The following is a 14,133-nucleotide window of genomic DNA, read 5'->3' as shown; positions in this document are numbered from 1 at the left end:
TACATTATTGTTTTGGTTTTATATCAGTTTGTATCTTAACCTACTCATTCACACTAAGAGTGTATTCACATAGGACACATTTAAAGTGAACCAGAGTTTGTTTCTCCTCATAATCCACAACAAATGTTCAGTCTGAATACACCCAAGCAGACCCTGGAACTGCTCTTGGACCCATCTTTTGAGGTGGTCTTGGTTCGTTTCCAATTGGACTGACCTCCGGTTTGCTCCAAGTTTCCTCAATCTGAATTAGGGGTGTGCCAAAATATAAATGTAGTGATAAATTGCAACATTTAGTCCTGCGATTGATTCTCAATGGGTTCTTACCAATTATCGGTCTTATATTTTTGTTTGAGGCGTCCGTAAAACGTTATATTCGTTATCCCTTGGTGAGACATTCCTTCAAAGCTAGACAGGGGTCGAGCATTGCCAGACAGACTGTTGCGGGCGCCAATGTGTCTGGCAGCTACTTGAATTATTTAATTTTTGTATGTTGTTTACAACAATTTTGCACTAAGTAGTGTAGGGCTGCCACGATTAGTCGACTAATCGACTATTAAAATAGTCAACGACTAATTTAATATTCGAATAGTCGTTACTTTATATTATATGGAGTTAGAGTGTTGTAAAGTTGAAAGTTATAATGTCTGATGTAAACATCTTCAGCTATCGTCACTAGCATTTTTAGCAGCCAAATTCAGCTTACAGACACAAGTATCATTGCAGGTAATGCTATATATCTAGTTAATTTAAAACTAATGATGGTCGTCTAACATCCACTTTGTGCAAGACCTGATTAGTCGACTAATCGGAAAAAATAATTGGTGATTAGTCGACTATTAAAATAATTGTCTGTATGTTCATGTTTACTATTGTAAACACTGAATTTGATAGATAATTCAAATTGAGTTGCTGTCAATGCTTGTCAAAGACATAGTATTGTTGTTTTTAGCAATGTTGCACTAAAGTGTCTGTTATTTGTTGCACAGAATAAGACACAAGTTGTTTATTATGATTGTGTTCAAGCAAAAAAATAAATGGAGATATATTTCCTAAATAATACGTGTTCTATTAGAGTTGATTTCTTACCAATTATCGCAGTATCGCGATATCATCAGTATCGTGACCCATGCTTTGTGTATCGCATCATATCATGAGGTACCCAGTGATTCCTAGCCCTAGTCTGAATAGGCGGACCAAAACGGCGCATCGTAGCCGGGCAATATGGGATATAAACAGAATAGGAACGTAGCAACCGATTAGCTGTGGACAAACATAAATCAACAATGAGAAATTGTAATGTGGTTCATAAATGCAGACTCACACACTGTTTTCCCAACTTTCTCTGTGTCATAAACGCTTAGCGTACCTTCTTCGTCGCCTCTTGCAGCATGCTTCCGCCGCATCAAAGTAGCAAGTACAAACTGTTGCGCCTGTTGATAAAGACGTTCAAAATTGGTCACTGAAATATAAAGCCCCCAATCTCGTAATTCTTGGCCAATGAGTGAAGAGATCTTTAATCATGTGGTTATATTTACAGGGTTTAGTTCAAAACAAAAATGTCAATTTGAGGGCAGTCTGAAAACAGCTCAAACACAAGGTTCACATACTCTAAGGGTGTATTCAGAATGGGAAAGCCCGTTGGTTCAGATCGAGTCCTGAAGAAGTCACTTATTTCGGTCTTGGGGTGGATTGTATTCAGACTGAGGGATCTCAGAGCGAACCGAAGTTCAGTCCAATTGGAAACGAACCGAGACTACCTTGAAACATGGTTCGGAGAGCGGTTCCTGGTCCTGGACTAGGATTCGTTTGTGCATATTGAGACTGAAACTTTGTTCCACATTATCGGGGGAAACGAACTCTGGTTATCTTCCAAATGTGTCCGGTCTGAATACAACCTTAAAAGAGCATAACATTTTCATGTAAATATTACAAATCAATTTGTTTAAATTAGAAAGATACTTTGCAATTTTTCTGGAAAAAAAATAATCTATTCTTCTAGTTTTTATTGTAATAATGGATAATATTATAATTGAAAGTTCCACTTTAGTTCACTTCATCACAGAATAAAACTTATTTTAGAGCAGAAATTGGACAAATAAATGTATATTTAATCATTTGTGGTGGATTTAAAATCAAATTATTTCTCTCTGTCATATCAAAATTCATAATTTCTAATTAAAGACTTAAAAAAAACTCACTAAAGTTGTCATTTCAGCTCTGTTTCTGTAAAGCTGAAATCATATCTAAAATGCTTTATTTGCTGGAATGAGATTTGTCAAAGGAAATATAATTTTGCAATTTCTTGGAGTTTTTTATTGTTAAAAAAAGTAAAATGTTCAATCATCTTTATATTTTTACATATTTTAGATCATTGATTTAGTGCAAAATGTAAATAAATAAATAAAAAAAAGATTTTGTGCATGAATGGTTTCCCTTAAGCTCGACTCTCATGTTCAGACCCGACATTGCAGCTAAATTTAAATTGAGAACTGTGATGCGTTCACTAATAATAGTCAGTGGTGTGGATGCTTCGTAAATATCTGGAAGGCTTGAAGCTCTTGGGTCTCTCCCTAACGTCTTCATTTATATTCAAAGATAAAGAAATACTATATATTTTTTTAGACTTTGAGGCCCATTAATATCCTTTATTTTTATAAAATACTTGCAGTGAGCCTTATGTATGTAGTTGTGCTTACTGACCTGATAGTTATAAGAATATCTCCGTCCTCACAGCCGGGAGTGAGGATATGAGTGTTAAAACTACTGCATAAATCATAATTGTGCGGATAAACACGAGCCAACTCACATGATAAGTCATTGAAAAGCACGGCGACAGATGTGATCAATACTTGGATTTACAGCAGATACATTCAAACTTTTGCCACAGCGCTAGCGCTCATCATCTATCAAAAAAGAGAAGTCGGCGGTGCAATCACAGTTGGCCGGACTATCACTGAGCATTCTGGGTAGTGTAGTCATAGCACATCTGACTGTTTTGTTTTCTGCGCTTTTTAATCCGATATTTATGTGGCCTTAAAGACAAAATCAAGATCGCTTGTTTTTCTGTGATGATGATCAGGCAAACTCATCCTAGTACTTTACTTTTTGAAGACATTGTATTGTTTTTTTTATTCTTTTTTTGTTTAACACTAAATAAAACGCAGTTAAAATAGGCTTTAGAGTTTTTAAGGAATATGTTATGTAAAAGAAGAGCTAATGACTTTTTAGATTTATTCTTGTGAACCGTAGCTTTAAGAACTTGCAGGCTGTAAAATGAGAGAACAGCAGTTTTCTTTCCATATATTGTGTTTTTTAAATTGACCATTTCCCAGCATGGAAGGTCTTTAGACTGGAATGTTTTAGTGACACTTCTGGAATAAATCTTTTATATTTTTTCAATTCAAAACAGAGCGAGACTGCATGATGAAGACTAAACCGTTTCCAATAGTTAATGCAACTAGAGGCATCAGTTGAACAGGAGATTTATGAGAGGATTTGATCGTAAGTCATCACTACAAACTACAAGTAAAGTTGTTAGAAAATCGACATGTCTATTTTTAAAAAACTTTTTTTTTTTTTAAAGTTTCTGCCTGAATCACGCCCCACAAATTAGTTTTCAGTAAATTATTTTGCAGATTGAAAAAATGGTATTTTAATGTTTGATACAGAGCTTTACAAAAGGCTTGTACAGTCAATAACAAACCACAGTACTGCAACGCCTTGCTTATCTTTAATACAGGAATGTCTTCTTTGTTTTTTTTTATTTTTTTCCTTATCACTTGTTTTTTTCCTGCTTTGTAGTGTTTGGACATAGAGTGGGAAAAACAACTAAAAGACTATTATTTAAATGAACAGCCAATCAATGTTGGCTCACTATTTAACTTGAAGACTTGTAAATTCCAATTTAGGCCAAAATAAACCCCCTTTTTTGACTTGTAAAGTACCAAGCAAATTTTAATTGTAATTTTTAAAATGTATTAAGTGAAATGTCACTTATTAGTGCATTGTATTATATTTATTCCTGCAGAAACAGAAGTTTCTAATTGTTCTCTTTTGTCTGATGAGCAGTGGTGCTTATTGAAGTATGTTGCTATGATTGCCGTCTGTGCACGAGCCGTGAGCAAGTCAGGAGTTTGTATCTTTGTATTTCTCTAGAAAGTACAGAACAAGACCTGTTCTGCTTGTCTGTTGAGCAATACCTGTTTTTTTTCATCTGCATCGGAGTACGGAGGAAGAATGTGTTCTGAAAGGTTTGCAGAGCAGCAGTTTCTGCTGCACGGATCAGAAACTGCACAGATAAATTTGCAGAACGACAAACTGAAAATCTGGACACAAACGGACTCGTCCGACTGGACTGAGAGTCACGAGATCTCTAGAAGAGCGTGGAGGCCAGAGGATCTGCTTGATTGCACGCCAGGCTCCTCCCCTACCACAATCTAATTCAGTTTGACTTAATTGTGCTGCATTTAGGTGTAAACAAAAACACACACCCTCAGCATTAACTGGAACACTGCCACACACAGGTGTGGCTTCAAAGTAGCTTAAAAACTTCAGCAGTTTAGAGACAAAGCATCTTTTCTTAAAGGGATTTTTAAATCAAAAATCGCATTTTATTTTGAAAAATAACTCCCAAACTATTTCTTTCTCTCCATTTTATTGTGTATTTATTTACAAAAAGTTTTTCATTTCTAGTCAGTAAACAAACTATTTTAAGACGTTGCCCAAAACTTGCCCAACTTCATATTTTTCTGGTGTTAATGCAACACAGAGAGATCACACAAAGAGATTAAAGACAAAACAGTTTAGCACTTTGTTTTTATGAATTTGAAGCCTCCAAGAGTTAGGTGTTTTTTAGCTGTTGTTCCACAACAACATGATACTATAATCAATGTTGATTATGAATTTTAATTAAAGTTTAACTAAATAAAGTGGTAGATCTGTTAACACATATTAAAATCTTGTCTACCAGACAGCAGAAAGTTGGCAGTTAGGTTATAACATAGTGTTAAAGTGGCACAGTTTTTGCAAAATAACTCACATTTTCTGTACATAGATCTAAACTGTTAAAAATAATAACATTTTAAGAAAAAAGGGCTCAAAATAAGATGAAAATATCTCTTGTTTGCCAACAAAACACGAATCTCACCTCCCAATACTTTCAATCGTTGACTGTGTTGAGTTCAGGTCCCACTAAAAACATATTTTTCTCTATTGTAAAATCATTCCCAGCGATCTTTTAATTATAATTATGAAGTTTTTAGCCAAAATGAAAAAGCTTTTTTTTCATTAGAAGAGGTCTCAAAACCATTGACAGCATATGACAACTGGACTAAGTGAGTGCATCGTCACCCATAGACAATGGCTAACTTCTTGATCCAAGGTAATGAAGTCACCTTAGTACCCTATTTTTGAGATTATGGACGCCGCCATGTTGGGACCAAACAACGGCTATGTCCGAATTCCTTCACTACTCCATAAAAAAATTATATAGTGCAGGACTATCTGTACCCTAGATTTTATAAGCAATTCAGACCCCATGCTCATTACTTTTGTTTATTAAAAGGCAAATATGACATCAGAGATTTCCCGCAGTAAAAACCTAATAAATTGAAACATTTTACGAATGCTATTTCTATACTGATGATGATTTAAAACATATTGTTAAAAAACAGATTTTTCTCATGAAAAATTGTTCAAACGCAATGCATTGTAATTTATATTTGCCAAATTAGTAAACATCAATGCACTCTGTTTTTTGCAGAGACTTCTGTGAAATTTCTAGGGCAATTGGAATTGTAGATTCGGACAGCACTACAAAAGTAGCCAACGCACAATACAGTGCACTATGTAGAGTAAGTAGTGAAGGAATTCGGACACAACCAATGTCAGTAAGCAGGGATTGGTCCAAATTGGTCTGAACCATTATTTCTATGGCAACCACTCTTGCTAAGAGTTAGCTTGTTGGAAGTCCAAACCCCGACGTGAGCCTAAAGCAGGCTACACAACACCTGTCACTCAAGCATTTCAAATGTTGGACGCCACTTTCGTTTATTGCGGCAGCTGATTGGCCAGTTTATAACTTGAATAACTTGAGCCACAACAAAAATATAATGAAAAAAATTAGGATTAACAAAAAGATGTTAAAAAAGGTAGTAGAGCAAGAAAGGTTACTCTGACAAATGGAATGACTGAGTAATAGCTGTTTATTTCTCAATAGAAGTCGATGGGATTTTAGCTTCTTGGAGCCAGCAGGTACTTCCTGTTTGGAATCTGAGGGGGGAGGAGTTACTCAGTCCAGTTCTTATCTATTGGTTAAACTCGACCCTCTTCCACACACCCTCTTCCACACATTTGGGAGCAGCTATTGAGTTTTGGGTATATGTGTTGTTTTATAGTTATTACAAAACTCTTTGCTTTTCATATCAAAGTCACACTCTTAACTATATATTTTTTTCTATTGTAAAATCATTCCCAGTGGTCTTTTTATTATGATTATGCAGTTTTAGACAAAATCAAAAAGCCTGTCTTTATTTTTACATTTTATTTTTATATTTTGTACAGCGCAGCAGGAACTCATTCGAAATTCTGGTTTGTAGACGGGACTGTTGGTGCCCAAGTTAGCTGCGCTAATTCCCTAGCATTCCTTTGTTTACATTCTGTCCTGCTAGCTTATAGCACCTCACAAGCCCAAACTAACATTAGCATAGCAAAAGAAAAAGTAATATTGGAGCTACCCAGGCGCACAGTTTAGAGCCAGATTCCAGCTCAGACCAGGAAAACGAAGACGTTCATGGATCTATTTGTCTGCAAGTGGATGTTTCAGAATTGGAGCGGAAAAGAAAGACTTCGGCCCATGGCAGTTACTGCGTCACAAACCCAAGCTTTTACAAACCGTGGGTTTTCATCCGCTGTCGCTCCAACATGATCTGGATTAAAAAAATACTCAAACGCAGTTATATTCATATGCATTATGAGAAAAGTGCTACAAGAACGTGTTAAAAACACGTTTATCATTGGAGTTAGTCTTTAAGGTGCATCGCTGTCAAAACAGTTTGCTTGTAGCACAATTGGCAAAAAAAAAAAAAAATCGTTTTGTTTGTTTGTTCATGTAGAGGGAGACTTTTTACCACATAATTTAAGTTTAATTCCAAAACTCTTTGAAAAAGGTTAGCACTATTAAAATCCAGAAAAGCCAAATTAGTGCTGGGCAATATGGAAAAAATTGTAAATCACAATATAAATGAATTTAGATCACAATAACAATATATATCGCGATATACCACAATAAAGTATATATTTTTCTGTCTTTCTCTGAATTAAATTTGACAAAAATGTCATTACTTACTTTCCTCTGACTTTAGTTTTTCAAGTAGCTTGTAACTGAATCGTCACAAATGAGACATTTTTTTTAAAGTGCACAATTTCAAGTTTTTTGCACAAAAGTTCATCAATTTAAATAAACAAAAACAATAGAAATAATAGAAGAGAAACTTTTTTATCACCCACACGATGTGTATCACATCACCCAGCACCAGGCCAGATCGTAGGTTTTTCTTAGTTTGTTTCGGAGTAACATGATCTGGTGAGAAGGGAAAACAAACACAGATTTCAGAGTTGTGAGAATCCTGATTGGTGGTCATTGATGTATCAAAGGTCGCTGAGCTTTAATAGTCATAAATCAAGCGGTGAAAATGAAAGAACCTGTAGCTTTGTTTGCTCTCCTTCTGTGTCGTCTGTACAAGATTTGCAATTTTGAGATGACATTTTCTATGACACTGGTGATCAAATAAAGTTAGGAGGACGTTTGAAGTGACCTTCAGCACTAAACGTAGATGTAGGCAGGGTACTGACTGACTGAGTGATAAGAGTATTTTAAGCCTCTCGGCGGGCAGCGAACACAAGCGTTGCTGAGAGACGTTGGAGAGCAAACAATGGGACAGTAAAAGGAGAGCAAGGTCAGAGTTGGACCCCAGTTTTCAGAAATGGAAAATCAGCTTCCTGCACTTCTTTTTCACGGCATCATCATGAGCTGCAGAAGAAGCCATGTGTCAGGATTAAACCAAGTGAGTCACTAGTGAGCTCACCTCTTGTGTTAAAGGTCTTTCTGTGATGACGACTTTGAATAAAGCAGCAGACAGTTGAAACTTGATACTGGCTGGAACGACAGGTTGCATATTTTTGGTATCAATCGTAGACTGTGTGCTTAAGTAGCTCCCAACTGTACTTTATTTCTACTTTCTAGGCTGTAACTTTCCAATGTTTAGATAATATTCTTCCACTACAAGGATGTTCTTTGCTCAAAACACACACAGAACTTCCCTAAACCCATCCAGATGTCTTCTCCAAAAACAGAGATAGCACAGCAATGGGAGTCGGGGGCCCAATCAAGAAAAGTGGGTTGACTATTGAAGGGTTGTTGGAAGGGGTCCAGAGGAAGTCATTTATATCCTCCAAAGAGGAGGGACTGTTCGCAGCGTGACTGCGTGCTAAGGCATGGGAGTTATGCGTCTGCAACAGCCCGCATGAATCGTAAAGCTGCATGACCCTGAATGCAATCCTGTGTGCGAGCCACTGTAGTGGGTCTGTGCTTCCTGCCGTCAGGGAACATTTAGACTCTGTGGGTTGAATTTCAATGTTAGCTTTTGACATCATTTGGTGTTTTGTCGGCACATTCTCATTGTCAAGTTTGAAAAAATAAAGCACTCTTATTGCTTTGTTAAAACGTAGTGGTTTTGAAGTGTTGTTGGTGACGTCGGAGCATGTTTATGCGTGCAGGCAGGTGAAGTTGTGGTCATGTCGTTTGTGTTGCAGTCTGCCGGGGCACGGACATGAAACTGGCCCTGCCCTCCAGCCTGGAAAATCACTACGAAACCCTGAAGCTCCTCTACACCGGCTGCCAAGTCGTCCATGGCAACCTGGAGATTACACACCTCCACAACAATGCTGAAAACAGTACTGACCTCTCCTTCTTGCAGGTACACTTTGATCAAGGGCTGCTGCACAAACATTGTTGTTTTTTTGAGTTAATTTTCTTTGTTTGGGTTTGATTCTGAACAGGGGATTGTAGAGGTGCAGGGTTATGTCCTCGTCGCTAACGTCTCCCTGAGTTTAGTCCCTTTGGACAACCTTCGAATCATAAGAGGCAGCCAGCTGTACGACTCCCAATATGCAATTGCTGTCCTGAATAACACCTACGGAAATCAGGGGCTGAGGACCCTCCGCCTCCGCAGCCTCACGGGTAAGTTTAATAAATCTGATCTGAACTCCTAACCTCATAACACTACTATTTCTGGTTTATTATGATGTTAATGGTTACCTGTGGATTTGTAGATGCAACTTTGCTTTTCAATTGCATTGCAGAGATCCTGCAGGGTGGGATCTACATTTGGCAGAACCCCTACCTGTGCTTCCCCCAGGGCATCGATTGGAGCGACATACTGGATAAACAGAGCAACCAATCCAATATCCGCAAACTGCAGCCGCCGGCCCCTAAATGTGAGACGCTCACTCATCAAATGAAGCTTTAAAAGTCTTTTAGAAAAGCATTTACTCCCCACTATGGTTATTTAGTCATTTTTATTGGTTTGTTCACAAAGAAATGTGAAAAAGCATTAAGGCCACTACAGATGAGGGTATAGTTGACCTTGTCTATGCTATATTTGACCCTGCCGGTGCTTTATATATATATATAGATTTTTAAAAATATGTAAGCTTAAATGGAGGTCAAAACAGGAGTAGCATGGCTGCCTGAAGGGAAATTTGTGACATCCATCAAATACAGTGCAGCAGCTTACTTTCCTACTGCAAAAAGAAGCAGCCTAAAAACGAAAAAGAGAAAATCACTTGAAATTAGTAAAATTATCTGTCCATACTATAAGTAATACTTATTAAAGGAGAAATCTTACAATAAAATATCAAATCTTGAAACTATGAGTTCCACACAAGAACCGGTAATCAGAAAGGAAAACTAGAAAAGTTGCATTACCTGCGTTAGTGCTTTTTGCTAAAAGTAGGTTCTACAGATACGAGGCAATTTACTTTAATTGTTTAATTTACTTAAAATTCAAAAGCTATTTGCAAAATGCTAAATTTGCTAAAAGACTAGAAATTATGTTAAAGAACTATGAAAGAGCGCTGAAGTTTACCTAAATCTCTGGAAAATTTGAAGTAAAATTGCTTAAAAATAAGTAATTCATGCCAATTTTGCAAAAATATTTAGTGTGTTGCTTAAATATGAGCTAAACTTGAATTATCCCAAAAAACTGTAGATGCTTAATACTAGTATATTACTTAAATAGTAGCTAAACTCAAAATTAGCCCAAAATTCCTCAGTAAACTAAATAAGTCATAAACGTTGTTAAAATAGAAGCTAAAATCTAAATTAGTCTAAAAACATCAGTAGATAACAAATTAGCCAAAAACGTTAGCATGTTGCTAAGAAAACCTCAGGAGAATAAATTAGCCAAAAAAAAAGCTAGCATATTGCCTAAATAGGCCTACTTGCTAAACTCGAAAGTAGTCTAAAATTCGTCAGTAAACTCAATTAGTCAAAAATGTTAGCCTGTTGCTAAAATAGAAGCTAAAATCTAAATAAACCTAAAAACCCCAGTAGATAACAAATTAGCCAAAAACATTAGCATGTTGCTAAAATATTAGCTAAACTCCAAATTAGCATGAGAAAACTTCAGTAGATAACAAATTAGCCAAAAAATGCTAGAGCATTATTTAATTACTAGCCTAACTTCAAAATAAGCTGAATTTCCGCAGTAAACATGTTTTTGGATGGTGGGAGGAAGCCAGAGTTCCCAGAGAACATGCATGGGTTTTTTAAACATATTTTGACATTTACTCAAAAAGTGCATTCATAACAATACTGCATTTAATTTAATTTATTCAGCATATTGACCACGGGATATGCCCATTTACGGTCAAAGTTGAAATATTACTGCTACTATGTTCGTTTGAAACAAAGTATTGCTATTATGGTATGTCGTACCTACAGCAGAAGGATTGGATATGTCAGAACAAAATACCACCAATATTTCTAAAGATTTTACAGCTATTAACTAACTTGTCACATTTCATACTGACATTTGGTGGAACAGAAAGAAAGTCAAGATATAAGCTGACCTTGTTTGATTATTATTCAACAGACTAAACTTATAATTTCCCACTCACTTTCCATCCATAAACAAGCTTATATCACTCCACCTGTCGTCTCACTGGAAACGGTTTCATATGGAGAGAATGTAGAATCATCCAATTTGTGTAATTCTTGATTTGTAACTTGTACAATACATATTGTGCATACAAAAATTAAAAATATATATATATGTTTAAACAAGTTTTAAAAGATTATTACTGGGTCTAAAAATATAGCAATTAAACTAAGAAGTATTGATCCTGAAAGAGCAATTTACTTTGAAATCAAATCTTTACGTATAAGTAAAATCATATTTTTAAAAAATTAAAGAGGATAAATAAAGCTGAGAAGGTTGGACTTCCCATTTCCTGGATCAATTTAGCATGACTTGCAGTTGTGGGTGTTTGCGATGCCGTCAAGATAATTTGACTTGCTCACTGAAAGACTAGTTTTGAAACTAACAATCCTAATCAAAGTGACAGGTTGTGTCATCATAGAATATTTTAGCAGGTGCTTAAAGGGTAACCAAACAGGGCAGTTGGAGGCTGACTCCATTCTCAGCCGAGATTTAAAAAAATGCCAAAAAGGGGGCGGGGCTAGTGGAGCCAGACTGAGCGGTGGAGGTGTGGCTTGGTTCTATGATTGACAGTTAGGTTAGTTTTATGTAATGTATGCTGGGTTTTTAATATGGAGAGTGGTTTGTCTTTGTTATGTTCAATTAAAAGAGAGAAAGTGATTCAAGTTTCTCCACAGAACTCTCTGTGGAGCTTAAGGATTGTCCACCTCCACTTTCTCCCAAGGCCGACACTCATAGTCCAGAACCGAATTATTTCGAGCCACTGGCTCAAGACCATTGATATATATAACATTTACAAGGTCAGTTCTATAGATTCTGGCACAAAGGCAAAATCTGTTCATTTGACAGCGGTGAGCTAGGTGAGCTACCTGTAACTCTAGAAAGCGCAGTTCTTGCCCTATTTACAGCTTAAGTTTTAAACATAATAAAAATCTAAATATACCACAGCATCAATCATCTTCTAAGCTTCAAATCGAGCCATGTTTTGTGAAAATCTCTTAAAAAATGAGGGAGCTACGAGAATTTTTGTAGCTGTCTTCACATCTCATTGAAACAGCTGCATTCTGTTGCTAACAACCGACCATAACAGAATCAGAGATGGGCGGGGCTTTTATACTGGAGGTCAGAGCATTGTGACGTCACACTTCTGAGACTCACACCAGTTGACCAATCAAAAAATTCAACTGTAGAGGGCAGCACACAGACGGTTTTTGACTATATTTTCATGAATTAAACAAGTTTATTTTAGTTTGTCAAAGATGTGGCAACAACCATCAGACAGTGCTTTTAAAGCCCTATTTATAGAGGTTAACAGCCAAAAAAAGTTGATTTAGGGTTTGGTTACCCTTTAAGTTCAGACTCCTAAATGTATGCTCTCCAAAGAAGAGCATCTGAGGTCTTCTGAGGTAATCGGGAAGAACTATTTGGATGGGTTGATACATGTGGTCTCTATTTTCGTATTCTGCTGATGCAGGTCCAAGTTGCTCCTCTGCGTGTGAGAAAAGATGCTGGGGAGAAACGTCGCTGGATTGCCAAACGTGTGAGTTAAAATCCCTATATCTGAAAGTGAAGGTTTTCTGCTTGTGCTGTGGAGCGATCCATCAGGAGAAGTGTTGCTGAGGCTGTTGACGTCTCTGTTTGCAGTGACGGGACATTGCTCGTCCGGCTGTCAGCGATGCAAAGGCCCTCTGACCAGCGACTGCTGCCACAAGCAGTGTGCTGCTGGCTGCACCGGACCCAAAGACTCGGACTGTCTGGTAAGCAAAAGCATTTATTCAAATCCCAATATTGAATTCTGCCTTGTTGTAACTGTATTTTTCTGTGTTCAGGCATGTCGTCACTTCAATGACAGCGGTGTGTGTAAGGAGACCTGTCCCAACCCCAACATCTACGATCCCATCATCTACCAGGCCAAACCCAACGCAAACAAGAAGTTCTACTTTGGAGCCTTCTGCGTCAAGCAGTGTCCCTGTGAGAATATAACGAAAAAATAAAAGCACCACAATGTGTGGAGAAGTGCAGAAGTCAGATATTCTGTCCTGTCTCTGCAGATAACTACATGGCTATGGAAGTGGGCTGCATTTTGTATTGTTCCCAATCCAACCAGGAAGTTATTACCATCAATCCTGATGGAACGGAGACTCAGAAGTGTGAAAAGTGTGAAGGAAATTGTCCAAACGGTGGGTTTAGTAACATTTGATTCATGAATTCCTTCCAAATGAACAGTTTCCTGTTAACCCCTTTTATTGGCAAGAGTCTGGTGATACGTATTGTGATATATTCCAAAACAATACCATGACTTAATAATTATCTGAATATTAATGCATTTTTCACAAAAGTAAAATTGTAAAATACATTTTATTCAATGATCAGAACAATAAGCTCTGCAACTGCATCTCATAAACTATGGAGCTAAATTGGGGCCAATATTTTGAAACCCAAATAAGACGAATTTAAAAAAATATGTTGTTTGGCCAAAAAAAAAGTTTAAAATGTTCAAAACTTTTTGCTACTTAATTCTTTTCAGCTTCAAATGTTCTGTGTTTTAGGATTGAAAACTCAAAATTTCAATTTCAAAAGTTTTTTTTCAGTTTCAATTTTTTTTCCACTTGCGGCTTTTTTGTATTTTTATTTTTTATTTTTGTTTTTCGAATCTGAAAATATCAGTTTCAAAACTTTTGACCTTGTTGTGGCGCGTTGGGGTGGGGCTAGCACCGTTTTGGACGTTGGTTTGTATGCGATAAAACTCTGCTTTTTACACTCATCTTGGAACAACTTCAGACTACGATAGTACAGACAATACAGCCATTTTCTGACCGTAATTATCCAAGTTTTCAGAGTCAGTGAATGGACTGGGGCTGAAGTTACCACCATCATCAATTTTGATTGGTCGTTTGTGTTAGCCCCGCCCCAT

General features: G+C 36.9%; 1 protein-coding gene across 1 annotated transcript in view; it reads left to right on the top strand.

Annotated features, from left to right (window-relative positions):
* The window catches only part of erbb2 (erb-b2 receptor tyrosine kinase 2), a 28,536-nt gene that overhangs the window by 1,844 nt on the left and 12,559 nt on the right, over positions 1-14,133 (top strand). Inside the window, exons 2-8 of the mRNA XM_024284546.2 lie at positions 8,812-8,975; positions 9,058-9,238; positions 9,361-9,495; positions 12,694-12,759; positions 12,864-12,976; positions 13,049-13,190; positions 13,271-13,399. Of these exons, the coding sequence (XP_024140314.1) occupies positions 8,812-8,975; positions 9,058-9,238; positions 9,361-9,495; positions 12,694-12,759; positions 12,864-12,976; positions 13,049-13,190; positions 13,271-13,399 (930 nt within the window). The remainder of the gene's footprint in view (positions 1-8,811; positions 8,976-9,057; positions 9,239-9,360; positions 9,496-12,693; positions 12,760-12,863; positions 12,977-13,048; positions 13,191-13,270; positions 13,400-14,133) is intronic.

The sequence above is a fragment of the Oryzias melastigma genome, linkage group LG19 (genome assembly GCF_002922805.2).
Source record: "Oryzias melastigma strain HK-1 linkage group LG19, ASM292280v2, whole genome shotgun sequence".
Classification (NCBI taxonomy): Eukaryota; Metazoa; Chordata; class Actinopteri; order Beloniformes; family Adrianichthyidae; genus Oryzias; species Oryzias melastigma.
The sequence above is the reverse complement of the archived record's forward strand: the minus strand, read 5'-3'. Positions and strand labels throughout refer to the sequence as shown.